This window comes from Podarcis erhardii (assembly GCF_964252035.2).
Source record: "Podarcis erhardii genome assembly, chromosome: 6".
NCBI lineage: Eukaryota > Metazoa > Chordata > Lepidosauria > Squamata > Lacertidae > Podarcis > Podarcis erhardii.
This window is the reverse complement of record NC_138510.1, coordinates 63975102-63996632: the sequence shown is the minus strand read 5'-3', so window position 1 is coordinate 63996632 and position 21531 is coordinate 63975102. Positions and strand designations below refer to the sequence as shown.

Genomic DNA, 21531 nt, shown 5'->3' with positions numbered 1-21531 from the left:
CTAGTTTGTGGGAAAACAAAATCCTTCGGGGTTAGTAATGACCAGCAGGTAGAAAGTGCAACAAATCCATCTTCTGATGTCTGGTTAAATGATCCACTTCTTACTCCTGTCAGTAGCCTCCTAGTGTCAACATTGAAGCTCTACCTGTTGAGCAGGCTGATATGGGCATTAAATAGTTTCTCATTCAACCTAAAGAGTTTGCCTGTGGTTGCTGTTCCGCTCGGTGTGCCTGCCTCTGGTCCAGTAAGAAACAATAGGTCGTGGACAGCAGTGGTAATCAGTGGAGTGGAATACATGTCCGCTAGCAAAAGTTGCAGACATTCCATTGCTTTCACCAGTGCACAAAGGGAGCTCACCTGGATTTTGGCAGTCTGCAGCCTATAGAGGTCCCTTCTTAAATTGCATATATTTCCATGTGAAGACTCCTGCTGCAGCCCGTTGTGTAAAAAAGGCTTGTTAAGCTAGCACACACCCCTGCTTTCAAGCCAGTAGGAGGCAATTCTGTGAATAATCTGCTTGCTCATCACTGTGCATGGGGAGAGTTGGGATGAATGACGGAGCTGCAGTCTTCTGAAAAAGCAAGGTGTTCATTTGCCCTTGCTATCTTCTTTTTGCCTCCCTGGTTAAGGCATATTTGTAAATTTCATCCAGAGAATGCATGCCGTATACCACTTGTGTATGTTTTGTGCATGCTGCTTTAACATGTTTCAAGTGACACTGTGTGGCACAATTAGACACGCCTGCAGAAAGATCCAAGGGCATTCTCCACCTGCAGCATTCCTAATGTGTACAGAGCTCCAGTTGTGTGTGCATAGAGGATAAGATGGTCGGAGTTGATACCTTTCAGGTTTTCGTTTCGGCAGTTACAAGTGATGACTTAGCAAACTAGTTTTCAAGTTTTTGCAGCTACACACATACTTTAGCTTCAGTTTCATCAGCAGTTAGTCATAGTTCTTTAACTGCGTGCAGGATTCTCGGCCATCTGGTTCCATCCATCTGGCATATGCTGCTGAGCAGCCTCCATTCCATTCCTTTCATTCAGGCATGCAGCATTCCATACCAGCAATCCTTGAATGATGGCTCTCTTACTTACTACCAGCTTTAAAAATAAATAAATAAAGTTTCACATAATTATTTTAATGAGCAGCATTTCTGCCTCTAAATTTTTAAGATTAAAATACAGTGGGAAAATATTTTTGGAAGCCCAGTATGCCTTAATTGTATATATTTCAGGGTCAAACTGATACTTAAAACTGCATGCAAAGCAGCAATTCAAGGTTTCAAGGGACAGTGTCATGTTTCAAATAATTGCATGCTTTCTTTCACTGCTAATTTTTTGTTGTTCTTTGTGCTGCAGTTTGTGCTTTTGCTTCTTCTTTCCTTCAGGGCTCAATAGCTTAGGGTAAGCTGATGAGTGATGTATGCTTTTTTTAATCCCCGTTTTCTAGCTCCCAATAACATTATTTTTGACATATTACTAATGTTTTCTTTGCTCTGTGTGGGCATTGAGTACTGACCAGGTTCACAACAACATCCCTTGCACCTAAGTCTGGCCTTTGTGCAGCATAACTTCCTTGTTCGGTGCAGCATCTGAACCTGTGCAAGAGTGGTATGATAATCAGCTCTATTGTTTCATTGTATGGGACACTTGTGTGAGATACTCCTTTATGAAACACGTTGCCCAAGGAAAGATTTGCACAATTAGGCTGCTTCCGCATGTCCCATTTGCACAGGGTGGGGAACCTGTGTGCCCTCCAGATGGGACAGAAATAGCCTAGTTTCAGTTGTCTGCGCTAAGTTGTATTACTGCAATGCATTGTCCAAGGGGCTGCCTTCGAAAACAGCTTGGAAACTGCAGCTGATGCAGAACTCAGCAACCAGATTGCTGACTGGGGCAAGACTGTCTCTTGCCTCAACTTGCACTGGATGCTAATTAGTTTCCAGGCTCAATCCAAAGTCCTGGTTTTGACCTATGACACCTTCCGCAGGCCAGGAGTCTCAATATCTCAAGGACTGCCTCTCTCCACATGAACCAACCCAAACACACAAGGGAAGTGCTGAGAGTGGCGACATGGGAGCAGGCCTTTTAAGTGGTGGCCCCTTGCTTGTGGGACGCTCTCCCCAGGGAAGCACACCTAGCACCATCCATATCTGTCCTTAGGCACAAGGCAAAACCTTGTGCCCATCTTTTAAGTGGGGCGGGTATCTCACGTTCTTTTAAGTATATTTTGGGATGAGTGTTTTCATTTTTGTTCATTTATACCTTATTTTAATGTCTTTGTTATTTCTATTTTTATTGTCTAAGTCACTTTGAGCCACTGGAGTGCAAAAAAAAATATGTGAGTATTAAATAACAAGAGCAACGGTTACTAGGCTGCCACTCCCATCATACTGACCCACAGCCGCGCTGGCTGAGACTGATGAGAAATGGTAGTCCCAGCATTACAAGTTGCCCTTTAAATGTAGTTGCCACACCCTAGGAAAAAGCTAAGATCCAGACATGTTCTCTGGAGTATATACTGCAGTGTATGAGAGCACCCTAAGGCATCTGCTACGGGGGCAGCTGTACCATTACTCAGGATGTAGGTAGTCTGCAGCAGATACTGGATTATGGGATGCCTTTAAGAGAGTTTCTACCTCATACATGAAAATGCATTGGGCTGTATCTGGTCTTGTATTGAATACAAAGAGCATCTGCAGCTTTTATAAATGTGATGGTTTAGCCTTTAAAGTCCCCGGTGAGTGCTCATGCCCAGAAAATTGTAAATTTGATTTCCTGCTCACTGACCTTCACAATGTGCCCTGACCTCTTTGTTTACAACCCTTTTTCCAGAATATTTCCATTTACTTTCAAAAGCTTCTGCAAAGGTGCTTGCCTTTCTTTTGTTTCTCATGTGTATATACTTAGGCAGTGCCCTCTTCAAAACATATCTCTTGTGCATAATACAAGCAGCTCAATGGGTCTTTCCTAACAACCTGTAAAAATGAAATCATAATGTATGTAGCTATTGGGATGGTTTTCAACTGGCCTGATCTCTATGAAAAAGTTATGCGATGTAGCTTACTGAGTTTGGTGCATGCCATTCCCTAGATTCCACTCAATTTTGAAAATATCTTTCCTGATTCAGCTAGCTACGGTAATACATTTATCAAGTGGCATTTCTCTTTATCATCTCTTTATCATCCATCCTAGGAGACTTTCAGAGAACATTTGCAATTTGATTTGTTGCTTATCCAACTTGCAGATCTTAAATACCGTATTTTTCGTCCCATAGGACGCTCCGTCCCATAGGACGCACCTAGTTTTTTGGGGGGGGAAATAAAGGAAAACTTTTTTTCCTTTATTCCCCCCCCCCCCAAAAAAAACCAGGTCGGGGAAACCGAACCAGGTCGCGGAACAGCGGGATGGTGGCGCTGCGCCTCCCTGCTGTCCCCTGAGCTTGTGGGGCTGGCCGATGTCTGCCTGGCGCACGGGGTGCTCTGCTTCAGCGCGCCCTGCCCGCCGGGCGGCAGGCTGCTATCCGCAGTGTGGGGATCCCTGTGGGGAACTCCTTTTTTATTTTTTCCAGATTTTTCCGCATTTTTATTTTTTCCAGATACACTGTGTAAAGAGTTATCTGGGAAAATACATTTCCTTAAAATAATCCATTTGCTCTGACTATATACAGTTGAAGAGTGTCAAGAGGCACCATTTAGCTACTTCCTGGGATACAGGTAGTGGCAACTTCTTCCCCCAATGTCCACACAAATTCTTTCATTTTGTTTGTGAATTGTTCATCTTTTGTGTAGGAGTGGCCATCCAGTTCATGATAATGAACATCTAGGACCTTTCCGGCCAAGTACACTCTGCGCTCTGTGTGCAATGTCCTAGAGGCATGGTCCTAGATCAGCATGATCCTGGCATTTGTAGTTATCAGCTTTCCAAGAACTGCTTTGCCAAAACCAACTCCTTCTGCTCACTTACAAAAGCAAAAACACTGATTTGCCATAGCTTTGAAAATTTTATTTCAGCGAACACAGTCCAGTTTCAAACAATTTATTAAAATATAGCAGTTCAAACATTTTTAATACAAGGGGTGCAAGCAGGATTGCTCTTGAAAATCCCAAGCATAAATAAATCTTTCATCGGTATCATAAAATAAGTTAATATTTCTTAGAATAAAAACTTAAGAAATCAAGCATGTTGGAACAAAAGATTTAAGAATAATTAACCCTTTTAGCTCTTACAAGTGAAAGGTATTTAAAAACGGAAACTAAAAGTTGCTCTTCTACAACTCCAACAAAGCACATTTGGTGTGTTCTGAAAGGAAATCGGCACACTGTTTTTGCAACCTTCTTGCAGAACTCAGACTTCCTCCACAAGGACTTCCTATTGCTCCCCCAACATAGCTCTGCTTCGGGTCCATCATCTTCCAACAGCAAAGTCAAATGTCTCTCCTTTTCTCACAACATGTAGTTCAACCTCAACTTGACATCAGTTACTGTAATCCTTGTGTCAGGCTGGGAAATTGCTTCCTGAGCAAGCTACTAAAGTATTTTGAAACTTCAGTGCAATTTTTCTGTTCAATTCAGCTTCATCCATATGCTGTCATCGTTCGGGAAGGTTAATCACTGGAACCCACTGGTCCATGTAGCGGCTTTCCCGGCAAAAGCAAATCAGCTGACTTAAGGCTGGATCCTTCCATTGAGAGGCATGTGGATTCTGAAAGGGGGAGAAAAGGGAAAAGGATCATTGTCAGCATGAAATAAAATTAAATGATACTGCTAACAGTAAAAGAGACCAAATATAAATGATCTGCGTAAATTTTGAGTTTGTAGCACATTAAACAGGGTATTTTGGAATTATTTCTTTAAAACCAGTAAAAGAAACATCATTTTTCAAAAACAAACCAATGTTCATGTGCAATGGTTAACAAGTCCACAATTCCCATTCAATTGGGTGAATTGAGTAACAGTGACAGAGTATTTTCATCACAGTTCAGCTGAGTTATCTAATAATGACCTCTGAGCCAATTAGTAATAAGGAAAGACAAATATAGACAAGGAGTTACTGTAGAAAGTGACTCATGGGGTTGTTTTCTCCTGCTGACAGCAGGATGAAACATGCTTGAACATGAGCAAAGTAGGAAGCGTGGTATGATTTGTGCAGGGGAAAAGGTTAGTGAAGGAGGTCATGCTGATCTTTCCTTCAAACCACAGAGGCAGAGGTGCACCAGTGCAAAGGACACTGAAGAAACCACTACAGTTTTTGTTTTAAGCCAGAGTGAGATTAGAGTATTTAGACAGATTTTTACAATTTGCAATTCAGCTTCTTTCAAAGAAATGCTGTACAGTCCAGAAGGAGACTCTGAAGCAACAGTGAGGTCATGCTGGCTGCCCTCTATGCCCAACATGTTAATGAAACACAGCACTTACTGTCACAAGCACACAGTGCAGGTCTGCAGGCTGCTCGCCCCCTCCACTCGCCCCCAAGAGCAGCAGTTCCGCTAGCCGGCTTGGGTTGCTCACTCGGAGTATGTTAATGTCATTCTCACAACAGAAAGCTTGGATCAGGGTGAAGTGAATTTGTAGCGCAACATCCTGGTTGTCTTCCTCATCGGCTGCCAGCAGACAAAGCACCACATTATCTGGATCCCTGGAGGGATAAAACAATGCCAACTAAGTTAGTCACAGCCCCAACAAACAATGATGCATTTTTCAACGACATAAGGGAGACAAAACAGGAACCAAAGTCACAGGGCATCTGAACACATGGTAACGTGACTGTCTATATACTATACACGGGGGGGGGGGTTCCTATTATGTTGTTTTCTATGAACTGTACTCAGCTAAATTTCACTCACCACTGAAATCAATGAACATGATTATTATATCTATTTCAAGTCAAAATTCATTGGCTATCACCCAATGTGGTTGACCTTTCACACCCTGGATTTTAAGAGCTGAATTTTCAAGGGCTATGTATCTACAACTAAGGTCTGTGGAGCAAGGGGGAGGGTTTTTGTTGCACTTTCTCCCACCCCACCCCCACACACAAAGGGGGAGGGGAACCCGATTACATTTCAGCACCAAACTAAAGGGGACGGGCACATTTTCAAAACCGCTGTTCAGCAGTTCCCATTGTGTCAACTGTCAACTAGGTGCTTGGAACTCTGGCATTGTGGGTAAAAGGGGGAGAGGTTTTTTTCTGAAATCTGCCCCACAGACGAAACTCTGTGCCTAAGTAGGGGCAGTTATGCATGATCAAGTATTCAATGTCCACACAGCTGCCCGGAAGTTTTCCTATCTGCACAGTGCAAGTTTGCCTCTTAACTGATCTAGCGTTTCCTCAGAAAAGTCCTCAGGCACAGCTGCCCTAAGAGAGGTGGGAGGACCTGTTTCTTGTTACTCATCAATACAAAAGGGCATCAGCAAGCCAGTTTCTCACTTACACGTTGAGCAGCTTGGCAGCCTCATACACTCCGATGGTGATGCTTCTCTGAGTCAGGGCTTTGCTCAGGACTTCCTCCAGGGCATCCCCTACCTTCTCCATGCTGATGGCATCCGAAGAAAAAATAAAAAGGGGGTGGGGAAGCAGCGAGAGGCTCTAATTAGCGTTTTTATTTAAATAAAACACACCAAACAAATCCAATGGGGGGGGGGGAATAGATCACCTTGCCTTAAGTAGCGCCCCCCCCCCAGCCCTCCTGGCGCCCTCATGCCCTGCAAAACTGAGGGGAAGCTGAGCTGGAAACTCCCCTGAATGGGATCTGTTCAGAAATAAGCGGGAGCCAAGTGCTCCCACAGGAAAATCGCTTCCAAGCGCAGGTTATTTGGAGTTAAAGGTGCGCTTGCTTATCCTGTCAGGAAAAAGAAAAGAAGGGGAAAAGCTACAACCCGCCACGCCTCTCTCTCTCTCTGACACACGCGCACACTGCAATCGACTCCCGGTTTTCTTCCTTACGCGCGGATCTACTTTCTTGCGCAGATCCCCTCCAGGCAATTTTATTTTTTTGCACCAGAGCATTTTTTTCTGCCTCCCCGCCACCGGTCCCAGCTGTGAGGCGACTGGCGGTCGCGGCGGCGAGCTGGGCGACCCTGTGCTGCCTCGATCCGGAGAACTCAGCGAAATCTGCAGCAGGCAAACTCCTGTCCCTCCAACCTCCACACCGCCCGCCGCCACGCGTCGCAAAGCCGAGCTGCAGCTGCTGCCATCGCGTACCTTCCGAAAGTCTGGTGCTCCCCAGCGAGCTCTTCCAGAGTCATATTGCAGCTGCAGATGCCTGCAAAGAAACCAATCCAGCGGGGGGAACGGGAGAGGCAGCCTTCAATCCTCCTCCTCGCCCTGCGCCCTCTGCCTTGCTTCTCGGCTCCTCCGGCCGCCCTCAGGGGAATCCGGGTAAGTGTCCCTCCAGCAAGTCAAATCCTTCGGGGCGGCGGCGGTGTGCTGCTTCGCTCCTGCCTTTCGCCTTCCTCGCCCACCCGGGCACTTGCAGCCCCGCTGCTCAGGCCGATCCCTTCGCGCACTTCCCCGCTCCTCCTTCTCCCCACACGGCGCTGCCACTCTGAGGGACAAAGAGCTCCCCGGGCCGGAGTTATCCTGCCAACCCCCAGCCAACCGTCTCCCGGCTCGTTTGCATGCGGCCACCCTATTGGGGCATGCAAATGAGCCGGGGCGTTCGACTTGGGGCCACCCTGGCGGGGGGGGGGGGGAGAGAGAGAGAGATCCAGGCTGGGAAAGCTGGGTCAGTAACTTTCCCTATCCTCGCCCGGCGCTGATTGGCAGAGGGAGAAGTTTTTGGGGGCGGAGTTTGCTGCGGGTGCCTGGTTGCTCTCCCGCCTCAGCTGTTTTTTCTTTGCTGGTTGCATATTCCCCCCCTCCCTCCCTCTCTCTCTCTCTTTGTTTTGAGAAAGGGGAGGGGGGATTGCGCGCGAGCTTCTGTTTGTGGGCTTAATGCTCTGCAGATCACCCCTGACAATAAATAATTGTTAGTAAGCAAAGTTGCAAAAGCCAGGAGGGAGGAGGGAGCGGGCTCGCAGCAGCGGCTGTTTTAACTCGATCGGCGCCTGGTGCTCGTGTAGATATGGGAATCGCCACCCCGGAATGAGTCCTGTTCCCCCGCTTGCTGCTGCCGCCGCTGTTTTCCAGCTCCTAAGGACACTGGGGGTTGTTAGGATGGCACGCACGGCAGAATTTTATGGGCGCGTTTAATTAGACAGGTTGCGGGGATTTGAGTTTCGGGCTCTTGTTTCTTAAGCGGGCAGTGATCTGTGTGACCTTTGGGTCGTAAGATGCAGCTTGATTTAAATGGGGAGGGGCTGGCCACTTGCTCAAGATCCGGGATGGGGAACTTGCCCTCAGGTGGTGTTGGGCTCCTGCTCCCGCCTCTCCCAGCTCCGGGGTGTTGGGAGCTGAGCAAAACGCCCAGAGAGTACCACAGGTACTTACACTTACACCCCAGCCCGCCTACCTACTGTAGAGCAACCGCTTTAGCCTATGGAGAATTGTGCTTATGCTGCAGTTTTCCAAGTGTGTGTGAGGCAAGTGACATTGAGGTAACCAAGCTTTGGAAGAGGCAGGGCGGCCTCCTCTTGCCTCAGCTTTGTCTAGGGTCAGCTGAGGCCTTTGCACTATCACTCGATGACAGCTGCCCCAAGTGAGGTATTGCATGTGTGAGCCATCAAAGATAAAGCACTGCGACCACACCTTCCACAGACTAAAGGGCATTGGTAGCCGTAGGTCTGCTCTGAGGGCTTCTCCACACTTAACTTTTCCACTGCTGTTTCCAGGAAGATTTCTGCACTCCCCCCCACCTCCCCAAGCTTTCTTGCTCCGGTGGACCATGCCTGACAAGGGTGCCAACTTGAATAAAATATTGGGGGGCAGGGGAGTTCAACCCCACCCTGCATAATCACAAAATGTGGCACATACACACCATTTAAATGGCAATGCCCATCAACTTGGGGGGCACCCCCTCAAATATTTTATTTGGAGGCCAGGCAAGGGACCTCAGCCCCTAGGAGTTGGCTCCCAAGATGCCTGAAAAGAGCAGAGAAAAGGTAAGTGTGGATAACCCCTACGTTGGGGACAACCCAGTCTATACCATTAGCTTTTTCAGCTGCCTGATAAAAGGGAACATGAACAACATGTACCGCTTCACTCAGTGAGAGAGGCCAGCCCCACTTGGCAGAATTCCTCTTGCCCCACCTCCCCACACCTTTGCATGTTTGCAGTGTGTGTAAAAGGGCTCTCCCCTGGATACTGGTATATGTGGGTGGAGCTGCAAGCAATGAGGGGCCACGATTGGGCCACAGTCCAACTCTGGGTGGAGGAGTTTTAAATGCACCAGTATCTGGGGAGAGCCGTTTCCCACACTGTTTGAATGTGTAGGCAGCGGAGGGGCAACCCAGCAGTGAGGCACCAGTGCAGCCCCCAGACCCCCCTCCACCAATGTTTCGCCACATGGGGAGGGTTGTGTGAACACCATAAGTTAAATACATGCATGCATGAACCAATCCTGATTGTACAACTAACATTTTTCTTTATTTGTTGCATTTCTACCCCATATTTCCTGCAAGGAGCTCAAGGTTCTCTCCCTCCTCATTCTATCCTCACAGCAACCCTGTGGGGTAGGTCTGGCAGAGAGACTGTGACTGGTGCAAGGTCACCCAATGAGTTTCATGACTGAGCGGGATTTCGAACTCTGGGCTCCCAGGTCCTAGTCCAATGGTCTAACCACTAAACCAAATATTACAGTTCTATACACTGGGGGCGGTGGGGGGAATGAGAGCAGCTATTGAAGATCTGTCAACAGATCTTCAAAAGATTGATAAGGACATTCCCTTATTCTCCCCAGCCAGCACTCTGAAGCAGAATGAAAACCCAACAGTTCTCTAGTAATGCCAAGCAATTGTTTTTATTTATTTTTTTACACAAACCGTGTGAAAGATCAATTTTATTCAATCATTCAGTGCAGGAGAAGTGAAGAATAAGAACCAAACAGGACAAAATAATCACGAAGTACGCATTCTTCTTTCCCTTCCCTAATTTACATTTTTCACACTTCACACTGTTAACTGGGGTTGGTGTGGATCTGTATGCATAAATGCACGTGGTTTCAACAGATAATTTTGCAAGTTAATGACATTTTAAAACCTGTCATCTCGGGGCAAAATATGCAACTTGGCTTGGTGTAAAAGAATTCTCCTCTCCCATCCCTTTTGCATTCAGGCCAATGAGGAAAGCTTCTGGTCTGACTGACAGTCAAGTGAAGCATTGAAGAGTCCTCCTCTCCAATTGAAAGGCCTATAAAGGGGAGGAGTTTCCTGCTTCCTATTTTCTTCCTAATGATATTACTGTTGTTGGCCAGAATCTAATCACCTCACAGGGAGGTCACAGGTGATTGTTTTTCGAAGGCACCCATTCCATGAGGTGCCTAACGCAGGCACAGAGCGTTTCCATGTGACTAGGTGAAACCAAGAGTAAAACACAAACATTACAGCTTCCATGTTGAGAACAAGCTAACATGACTTTTGTTCTTGTTAGTAAATCCCTCGTGGAGGCCTTGAGGTCTGAGGCGGCGGTTAGGCCCGGTTCATTTCAAAAAGGACCTGCATCCGAGGAGATGGTTCCATGTAGAACATTGTTTGTGTGAATTAGCTCCTCACGCGGTTGTGACAATTTCAGTCACACCAATTGAATTCCCCCCCCCCAATTTTTTTTTAAAAAAGAGTGTCACAAGTCACAACTACCTGGTTCACTCCAATTGTTTTATGCATTAAATTTACACAATTCCCTTTTAAGTGGCAACCACACCACTGTATTAATGCAGATAATATTAAAGTGGTCATTAGGAGGCCTGTCAGAGAGCAAGACTATTCATGGCAAGAACAACTCAAACGTGCTGAAATGTCATGTCCAGTTGGAGCTGTTGGACTATAGTTACTGGGGAGCGGGGAGAGCCACACAGAGTGTTATTTGTGCCAGGTTTTAATTCCTGGATCCGGTTTTGAATGTCAGGGCTAAGCTTCGGCATTCATGAAGTAATAAAAAGGTGCCTCTGAGCATGTGCAGTGTGCACTGCCCTGACCACTATAGTGTGCCTTTCTGCAAATCTCCAAGACTGGTGACAGGGGAGCAAGGCAGACTTGATGCTGCATGTGCTCCTTCCTCCTTTGCAACCTCCAAATGAAAGAATACATACATAAAGGATGCAATGACTTTAATATGCCTCTAGTCAGTAGATCCAGGAGCCAGTCTCAAAACTCTTTCTCTTTTCTTTTCTTTTCCGTCCCCGCCCCCCATAATCTGGTTGCTTTCTATTCCATACTAGTTTTTTTATTTCCTCTTCAAGGCCACAATACCCACTTCCCAAATATTAATTTCCGCCTGGGGTCCTATATTAAAAATCAGCACCGTAGATACATAAGCTTACACTTTCAAACTACAGAGATTAAAAACCCACACAAATGATATATTCTTCTATATATGCAGCCTAATCATGTGTGTGTGTGTGTGTGTGTGTGTAGTTTCTTATCCAGCCTTACATTAGTACACTGGGAAGTGTTAATGAAGGAAACACAGAAGATGTTTTGGAGTGTTTGCACAAGACCCAGTTGAGAGAAAACAGCTGAATACTACCAGAGGGCCCTTTGGCTAGCTTGAGGAAGGTAAGGAGCCACTAAGCAGTGAAAATAAAAGGGGTGGGAGGAATTCTTAAAAAAAGGTTCCCCACCCCTATGTTAGGGGCGGAAGAAAGTAAATTCCCAGTTTTCTGTTTCTCCTTTTCCAACCAGCTCTCAAAATATCATGGCTCATAGAGACCATTGAGCATTCTCAGTTTTAAAGCGCCCCCCCCCCTTTATATAGGCATAAATACTTCAGCCTTTCTGGGCAATATCCTAAGTACGGAGAAACTACAGTGCTATCTTGGTTGGTTTCAAACTGGTAGACACTCAATCCTCCCTCTCTCTCTCTCTCTCTCTCTCTCTCTCTCTCTCTCTCTCTGTGTGTGTGTGTGTGTAGCCCAGTTCAATATATGTCTATTGAGAAGTAATTATTGAATAAGGCTTTCTCCCAAGTAAGTGCATAGGATTGCAACCAGACAATGCAATTCTCTGCATGTTTACTCAGAAGTCAACCCTGTGTAGTTCAGCAAGGCATAAGCCTTAGTAAGTGTGCTCAGCTTTGATTTGGTTTGGAACAGAAATGTGAAACATCCGTTTTTACCACATCGTTGACTGGAATGAGAAAACTTTTTTTTTTTTAATGGTGCTGCTATGCTTTCACCTGCTGTTGGAAGGTTCCCACGATTCACTGATGCATTCCAAGTTAGGAAATCCGTTCTAACCAAATCCGTCTGCTTCCTTTCTGCCCTCCATCTGGCATCTCCTTTCTGTTTTCCAGACCCATAACTGCATTTGTAGGATAAAGTTCTGCCTCTTCTAATTACCCCAAGATGAATGGAGAGAGGAAACAAGATAAATAAATAAAATAAAAATAGGGCACGTGTGCGTTTAGAGCAAAGGACAGGTTTTGAGAACCATAGAAGAAGGAAGCAGGTGGATATAGCTGATTTAGGCTGTGATCCTATAGCCTGACTTGGGAGCAAGTCCCATAGAACCCAGTGAGATTTGTGTTGAAGTAGAAATGTGTAGGATTGCACTGTGTATACTGTGTACTGTTAAATGTGCATTAGCATTACAAGGCTTAATGGATGAGAGACAGAGCACAAAGGAAAGGTAATTGCAATGCAGATTTTTAAGGAGTAATAAGGAAGTATGGTTACATGGTGTGTGTGAATTTTCTTTGCAAGTAGAGGAAAGGAGGTGGGGAAAATTGGAAGAGGGGAATAATGGAGACATTTCTGCATGCTTTTTAAAAACTGGTTTCAGTTCTGCAGCCTAGCACTGCTGGAGTTTGGAAGCGATATATCTGCCGTTTTGTGTTTTTATCTTTGTGGTAATTAGAGATATTTTACCCAACTTTTCAGTGCATGCTTATATAGAGGGTCACGATTCAATTTGTCTTAATCAGTATCCATGCCCATGGTTCTCCTGGGAGATGTGACCCACAAAACGTTGTCGTGGAACACTCCTCAATCCGGTAGTCTCCCAAATTAGGGTGCAGGCTTCTGGGCTATTCCTATTGGTAGAATGTAGGGCAGTATGGAAATTTAAACAACAACAACACTACGAAGTCATCTTCTCCAGCCTATCAAACAATGCTCTCTGCAAGTGGATCTGCTTGCAAATGGCAAGCTGGAGCCTTCCTCCACATCCTGTAGCCAGGAGGTTTTCTAGCCCACTGCTTTGTACGTCCGGATGCAGCTGCTCCCCACAAATGGGATCTGCTAAGAGGGAGCAGACCTTCTGGTGCAGAAGGGCTCTATCTTGGCTCCTTCCCATTTGTAAAGAAGAAGATCTGCAGTCTGCTGAATAGCACAGCCAAATGGAGCAAGGTTTTGAAAAGTGTGCTAGTGAGGTTCATACATACAAATAATCCTTGGGTTAGTCTTTGCTGGTGCGGACTCTGCATTCACAAAGGGTGTCCCAATAACTCACTGGGGCAAGGAAGAACAAGTGCAAAGGTGCATATTCCTTGCCATTCCAGGAAGAAACAAGCAGGTGAGGAGACAGCCCTCTTTTCAGGAGCAGGTTTAGGGAGTAAGGTGGTGTCACGAAAGGGCTGCACATTCTTAGGTATTTAACTTATTATTTTTGCTCTCCATGAGAGACATTTATGGGATTTTCTGCTTCATGTGACAAGATAACTGGGCCAGCCTTGGCTTCATACCTTCCAACGCAAAACTGGGACATGTGTCTTCCGGGACGCACTTCCTGTGCCTCACCCTTGCCCCCCCCAAAACACATTTTGGGGTGTGCAAGATCTTACACGGTGCCCAAAAATGTGTGTTTTGGGGCACTGCACAGTGTTGCAGCCCTGGAAAAGGCACTTTTCCCAGCAAGATCATGGGACCCAAAATGGCTGCCGAGATCTTGCAAGAAAAAAACAGGGTGGCCCATTTGTTCCAGGGCACTTGGAAAATGTGGTATGTCCCTGCTTTAGATATCAATGACTGTTGACCAATATGTTCCACCAGCACTATCACAGGCAGTATGACTTTGAATACAAGTTGCTCGGAATTGCAAGTGAGCAGAGCGCAGGTAAACAGGCCTAATTCAGCAGATTCTTCTTATGTTTTTAACTATCCACCTTGACATAGATGGTGGGGGCACTATTTGTTGTTTCGTCTCAGATAACAAAATGCCTTGGGCCAGCCATACCTCTTTTGTTGAATTTCCCCAACTCGGCATGCGTAGACAAGCGCCCACATCTCAGCATTAGGGAATGGGCCACATAGCCTTTCATACTGCCCTCCTTTTGAAAACGCAGTCAACATCTTGATTTTCTCACTCCCTTCTTTTTCCAGTAAATTATTGACGTAAGAGCTGAGGCAGAAGATATGGTGAGAAACTTTGTACCTCTGTCGAAACAGGAAGGGTTGAGCCCTCAAGCTATTAATGTCACAAGGGTTGCTTTGAGAAACCGGGTCCTGGAAAAAAGGATTAGGTATATAAATGGGTATCCTATTTTCTGCCCGAGAGAAGCACATAAGATTGTTAGCAAACAATACAAAGGGGTGCATTTTGTTCAATACCTTTCCGGGGGGGGGGGCAAGGGACAAAACTACATGTAAGACAGGTTTTTAGATATCCAAGGGTTTGTGTGCAAAGGAAATTATTTTTATTTAAGTTCTACTTTCAACTTTGGGGTGTACTTCTCGCAGGGGACATGTCATGTTCCTTCTGGGGTAGTTTGTCCACCTTTGGTCCCCACCTTGCACTCAGCTCCTAGAAGCTGTCAGTATGCAACAGCGGCTGGGAAACGGCTTTTACTGGCCAGCTAAACCACATGAGGGTAGCTGATAGGTCTCAAACCCTCAGTGAGTTAGGTGGTTTCTGCACATGCTGTAGAGGGAAGTGAGGGGCAGATGAGGTTTGTCAACCTGGGAAAGTAGCCTATCTAGGAAAAAGAAAACTCTGATCCTAAGCCTTGTGGAATATCTTTGGGAGAGGAAAAGGCTACACAAATCTGGGGTGGAGTCTCTAAGACAGTTGGACGGCGCCTTGTACACCTTCCAGCAACTCCTGCAGCCAAGGTGGTACCAAATGTATTGCTCTGCTTTCCACATCAGCTGAGGCTGAGGCGGGGGGGGGGGTGTCTTGTCTAGTCCAATCCCCTGCAATGCAATGATGATGGGATTGCATCCTCCAGTGCACCTGAAGTCTAGTTTGCAGAGTAGGGGAAGCAGAGCAAGTCATCTAGTATATTCAGATGGGACTAGTTAGAGCTTTTAGGAGGGACAGCCAGCATCTGCTGCTGCTGCTGTCCAGCATCTGCCCTTGTCTTACTTTGTCTAATGGAAGGGAAGAATAACTAGGTTCACTACCTATTTTTCTTTAAATGATTTGTTTTATACCACCCACTGACCTGTGCAACACTGCAACAAACCCTTTTCTGTGGGAACTTGATAACTAATCGAAACTCAAACGAATGATGTGATTTATGGGCAACCCTCCTTTACTTGCAGATTTAGCCCTGGTTGTCCAATGACATTGACATTCCTTAGCTACATGTTAGAGGAGGTGCAAAGTTCTTGATATGCTCACTTCCATGAGTCAGCATTTCCTCCCCTTGGCCACGACAAAGAACATTAGCACAGAGGAGTTATAGGAGGGAAACCAACTTCCTTCTATAGCTAGAATGCAGATTACAGAGGTACAAAGCAGGGTTGATAAGAGTACTGGGTCAGTCAGTTTTGCGTCTTCTACTATGCTTCAGCTGTGCTCAAATACTTTTAGTCATTGAAATATTTGTCAACTTAAAAAAAAAAGAGATTTCAAAGGAGTTGAAAATATGAGGCCATCTGCTGAAGGCAAGGGGGAGTGGAAGTTTGTAGAAGTCCATTTAAAAAACCACTCTGGAGGAGTTTCTCCAAACCAGCTCTGTGGCCATGAAATGTTGAGAGTTGCAGGGGTGGGTGTTTGGAGTAGACAAACCAAGGGGAGAGTGATTGTTCTGCTTGACTGGAATAAAACTTTAAAGAAAAAGATTCTTGCCATTCTTTATTCAAGCTATTTCTATACAACCTTTCATGCAAACATTACAAGGCAAAGAACAAGAAAGCATTAAAAAAAAAAGGAGATTATGGAATAAATAAGAATAAAGGAAGAATTAAAAGAGGGAGGATTCACTACCCGCAAATTTTCTTCAAAGTCCCAATGGCAAAATCTAGAGTGAGATCTTTTGACCGCATTTGGGGCATTTGGACAGGAAGTATGATGAGGAAATGGAAGGGGTTTTCTCAAGCGGCGGAGATAAAGCAGCATGTCTGGTTTCTGCATCAGTGAGATGTGCAGATATTGGAACTCCTGAAATTACTGGTTACCAAATTCAGCTGTCTTCTTAGTATCACTGGGCTGCTGGTAGGAAGAAAGCAGTTCATACTGTGCCAGAACTTTACATGAAGGTTATGGGTACTTTATCATAGAATCAGAGTCAAAGATTGTTTAGCCCAGTTCGCTGCCAATGTAGGAAACCGATTACCTCATAATAAAACCTCTAGCAAAGGAGAGTCAACCCCCTTCTGATAAGGCAGCCTGTTCTGCTGTTGAACAGGCTGTACTATCAAGACATTCTAATCAGTTCTAGCATTTCTCTCTGTTTTGAGTATTTTTGATTCTATGAATATTTCTGCAGCCTTGGAACAAGGGTAGGGAACTTGATGCCCACCAAGGGACTACAACTCCCATCATCCCTGATCACTGCCCATCCTGGCAGGGGCTGATGAGAGTTGAGGTCCAACAACAACTGTGGGAGAGCACAAGTTTGCCATCACTGCCCAGAGTGATGCTAGCGAGACTTATTGATTTCCTGTTTCAGGGCTCCCCGAATCCACCACCATAATATCACAACTGCAAAAACTGGAGAAACAATAATCCCAACAAAAATACTGTCCACATTATATCAGTCCATGTCGACTGGGGTTGATGGGAGTTGGGATCCAGAAACGTTTGGAGAGCCACAGGTTCCCATCCCTGCCTAATGCTATCCCACTTCGTTTGATCATTATTTATTACATTTATCTTCCAAGGAGCTCAAGGCGGTGTGCATGGTTCTCTTCCTCTCCATTTCATCCTCAAAACAACCCTGAGAGGTACGTTAGGCTGAGAGACAGTGACTGGCACAAAGTCACCCAGCAAGCTTCACGGCTGAGTGGGGATTCAGACGCTGGTCTCCCAGGTCCTAGTCCAACATGCTAACCATTACACCACAAAGGCATATTTTGCTAGAGAGAGGAATGTCTTTAGGCCAGAAGTGGGTGGCATAGTGGGGCAATGGCACTTAACCTGACCTCCTGACAGCTGAGTCGCCACTGCTTAATGGGAAAGAGAGGGCCAAGGTTGGCATGGTGCCAGTCCAGGGCCGCTGCCAGTGTGCTGGCACCAACCTCCCTGCCCCTTGCCCCCCTTTCCTTCCCAATAAGCAGCAGCAACTCGGTTTTGGGGAGGCCGGGTGAATGCCGTCACCCCACCCTCCTTTTGCTGCTGTGTTGGATCTGAAACATTCAGTGTAGTCTAACATAAATCAGATTTATGGAATCATAGACTGTAGAGTTGGAAGGGACCCTGAGGATCATGTAGTCCAAGCCTCTGCAATGCAGGAATATGCAGCTATCCCATACAGGGATCGAACCTGCAACCTTGGCATTATCAGCACCACGCTCTTAACCAGAATATCTTTATAATGTAGTTCTTATGCTCTGATAAGCTCCCTTAAAACCACAGTGTCCGTTTTGTTACCAGTAGATCGTGATAACTTTATTTCCTGTAATCCTGGGTGAATCAGTGATTATAAGGCAGTCACTTCTCCCAGGGCAAAACACAGATCTGCAAACTGAGGGCCACACTTCAACTTTTGATCTCGCTAGGTTAGCTCAGACTACGCCGCCGCCGTATTTCGTGACAAGATGTGATGTGACACATCGTCAAGCCTGATGCCTGGGAAAGCTGCTCTTGCAGCAGGTAGAAAGGGAGCGGCAGATGGTAAGGCAGCAGTAAAACAGGTGGAGGCATTGTTTGAAGATAGCCTGAATTAAGCTTGCTTAATTTGTTGGACCTCTGCTAAATCCCAGCAACGCTTGTCTCTTGCGCAGCATCAGGTTTATCCAGCGGGCAAGCAGTCAGAACTAGACCATCTGTAATCACTTATTGTGCTAAATCTTCTTTAAAGCTAGCCACCAAACAAATGTCTTCCCTCTCGCTCGTTCTAGGTGAGAACAGCCCCTGACACCAGGGCATGAGAAAATACGTTGCAGGGCTTGGAAAAATGTTTATTTTCCTGGGAGTATTTTCAGCTGGAGGGTAACTCCCTTCTCTTCTCACTTGGCTGAAGTGCAAAAGAGACCTCTGACAGTCACAGAGTTTGCCTTTCTACTGGGGCCCTCTTCCAAAAGGAGAAAAGCATTTTCCAAAACAAGGGCCTCTGAGGTTGCTGAGATTGCAGCCTTGATGTGGGAATCAGCTTCAAGCCACTCCCACACTTGATAGAGCTGGAGTAGCAATACAAAGGAGCTGAAATGAACCTTTGTGTTCTCCTTGGCATGGGCAATTCTGTCTTAAACTTTGGGGCCACAATTACAAGCTCTTTCTGCCCTACCCTTCCACCTCTTCCACCAGGACATCAAGAGATGTTTCCTTGGATGGTGCTTTTGCCAATAGCCAGGAGCAAAATAGGATGATTCTTTGGAAGCAAGGCTCCACACAAGACTACAGCACCCATTTGTCCATCTCAAATGTGTGCATCCCCACACTTGTCTTTGGGGGACTCACTGTTAGTGGTCCTCCATGGTTCAGTTCCACCAGAAGCCATCCTTTTTAGTATTACGGGCCCAGTTTTTCAGGACTCCCTTCCAATTCAAGTCAAACAGGCCTCCTTCTCTACTTAACTTTTCTAATGAAGAGTTTTATTCCAGCAGGCAATTTAATATTCCCCCCCCCCCTAGTTTTTTAATTTTTTTGTACTGTATCTTTGTAAACCACGTGGGCAGATCCCACAAGCATCATGGAAAAACTGGGACATTTCGAGGGGGTATCATGAGCATGTGATGTCCCCTCCACAATCTCGCACAGCGACCCAAAATGCACATTTTGGGGCACCATGCTCTCCCAAAGTGCTTTCTTTGGGGGGGGGGACCACAAGGCAAAATCATGTGAGATCATGGGAAGGGGAAAAAGGGAAGATGTTTTCTGGGAAGATGGCATCCTGGATTTTGGCTTCAAAGTGTTGGAGGGTATGTGTGGATACTATTGCAATTCGGCGGTACATAAATTGTTTACATGAATGAATGAATGAATGAATGAATGAAGTAAACAAACAAACAAACAAACAAACAAATAAATGATATAAAACAGAATCTTAGAGTTGGAAGGGACCCTGAGGGTCATCTAGTCCAAACCGCTGCAATTATTTTGTGAAAACTTTGTGCTCTGAATGGACCTGCATAGACTGTTGCAGCATGTATCAGGGTGGATTGGTGTGTGGGGGTGTGTGTGTAAGTACCTCAGAAGTCAAACACCTTGTGACTCAAACGTTTTGGCTCCTGAATGCCGCAAACCCGGAAGTGAGTGTTATGGTTTGCAAACATTCTTTGGAACCCGAACGTCCGATAGGGCTTCCATGGCTTCCGATGGGCTGCAGGAGCCGCGCCTTGGTTTTCAAATGTTTTGGAAATCGAACAGACTTCCGGAACGGATTCCATTTTACTTCCAAGGTACGACTGTATCCCAATTGCCTTGCCCATCCACCCAGAGTAGCGCCTTAGCTTTTTCTGAACAGTCGCTTGACAGCCTGATGCCACATTTCAGGTAATTTGTTCTCAGTCAGCACACTGTGCTTCTCTTGTGTAAGCAAGCAAGCTGATCCAGGACACCAGATCCCCAAACACGCCTGTTTACCCTCCAGACAGGCAAGGGAGCATTTTATTCACACTCTGCAGCACCATGGTACCCTTTGGCCCTTAAAAAAAACCAAAAAAAACCCTCGTATTTCACCTTTAGGAAAAGGAACTCTGCGCATGCTGAGAGGCACTGTGCCAGCATATCAAAAACGGTTGTAGGTGTGAGCCAGAAATAGATTCTGGAAAGTGCTGTGGGAGAAAGGCAGGCTAGGTCAGCCAGCCCAATGTACATTAAAACCTCACCCTTAGGACCAAATTAAACCTGGGTGTGTAAACACAGATCTGGCTCAGTTTCATCGGCTGTGTACTACACATGACCGGCTTGAAATGCAGACAAGGTTGTTCTTTTTCTCAGTACGGATTGAAGCTGGTTTTGGAGGGTAAATTTGTAAAAAAAGCAGTATTTTCATCAGAAACAACAGGATAGAATTGTAGAGTTGGAAGGGACCCAGAGGATATCTGGTCCAACCCCCCAGCAATACAGAAATACACAGCTGTCCCATACGTGGACCAAACTTGCAACCTTGGCGTTATCAGCACCATGCTCTAACTAAGTGAGCTATCCAGGCTGATGATAGTGAGTGACATAGGTGTAGCTAGGATTTATGTTGGGGGGGGGACACCCACCTGTCATCACACTCTGTCTAGCTCTCTCTGTTGCTCCCGTCAGGTTGCCAGTTGCGTTGCTAGAATGACCACATTCTCATCCAAGTGACCGCAGGGAGCATTTCAGTTTGAAATATTCTGGTTATTTCTACTTTTAGTTAAGCAATTTTATTTATTTACTTGATTGGAGGAGGAGGGCAGCTGCCCCCCTGCCCCCTGGCTACACCCATGGAGACTGATTGTGGTGGGAACACTCTGGATGCGGAGTAAAAGCAAGTGTGTACCCAGATACAGAAAGCAAGCAGTGATGGGTCTGAATTTAACAGCAAAAGGGGAGGCGTGGCAGACAGAAGTCTCCTCTGTCGGCAGCTTATGCCCCCTCAGGCCTTCTCCCATAACACTTTGTGCCAGCCAAGTACCGGTGTATTGGAGCTGGGCTGAGGAAGGAAGCGACTAGGGAGGCAGACTCTCGGAGGTAAGTTGTGCATCCGAAGCAAGGAAAAAGGGAATGAAGAAGTAGCTGGTATGGGTGGTGTTTTAAATACTTAATGAGGCGCTCCACTCGTACTAACCATCCCAGGGCGCTTAACCACTGCCACAATGTCCTTTCTTCTATCAGATCAAAACGAGCAGATAACAGCAAAGGTTGCTAGGTTCATAGCAGGGGTAATCAGAATGAGGGCCACTAACTGACAGCTGATTCAGGACTTTAAATTGTGCTCTTATATCAAATTTCCTTTTCTGCATATACTGTTTTACTGTTGCTATGGCCATTGGCTAATGTGAATAAAGTTTTATCTTATATAACAAGGAGGCACTCCACAGGCCTCCTCACCAGGAGAGGACAGGCCTCCTCACCAGGAGAGGAGTCCGAGAGCTTTCCAACAAGCTTATGTCCAGCATGAATTCATAGCCACACATCGGT

The 21531-nt window shown here is 45.9% G+C and overlaps 1 protein-coding gene and 1 long non-coding RNA gene across 4 annotated transcripts in view; one reads left to right on the top strand and one right to left on the bottom strand.

Annotated features, from left to right (window-relative positions):
* Positions 1-3981: 3981 nt before the first annotated feature.
* GADD45A (growth arrest and DNA damage inducible alpha) lies at positions 3982-7603 on the bottom strand. The gene is made up of 4 exons (XM_081866532.1): positions 7202-7603; positions 6432-6533; positions 5416-5635; positions 3982-4702 (listed from the first exon to the last, which is right to left on the bottom strand). The coding sequence occupies exons 1-4, from the start codon at positions 7243-7245 to the stop codon at positions 4589-4591; spliced, it is 480 nt and encodes a 159-aa protein (XP_081722658.1). The 5' UTR covers positions 7246-7603; the 3' UTR covers positions 3982-4588.
* Positions 7604-10070: 2467 nt separating this feature from the next.
* The window catches only part of LOC309344671, a 37754-nt gene continuing 26293 nt past the window's right edge, over positions 10071-21531 (top strand). Inside the window, exons 1-2 of one of the 3 annotated variants that reach the window (XR_014157833.1) lie at positions 10071-10378; positions 11521-11649. This is a non-coding gene — a long non-coding RNA (uncharacterized lncRNA). Of the gene's footprint in view, positions 10379-11520; positions 11650-13500; positions 13606-21531 lie in introns of those variants that run through there. The other 2 variants (XR_014157835.1, XR_014157834.1) reach the window with 2 other exon arrangements.

Excerpts from the sequence above, each read along its gene's own strand:
- GADD45A (XM_081866532.1), bottom strand. The coding sequence starts at position 7,245 with ATGACTCTGGAAGAGCTCGCTGGGGAGCACCAGACTTTCGGAAG. Across the intron at positions 6,534-7,201 it reads GAGCACCAGACTTTCGGAAG|CATGGAGAAGGTAGGGGATG; the intron begins GTACGCGATGGC and ends GGATGCCATCAG. Across the intron at positions 4,703-5,415 it reads TGCACTGTGTGCTTGTGACA|AATCCACATGCCTCTCAATG; the intron begins GTAAGTGCTGTG and ends TCCCCCTTTCAG.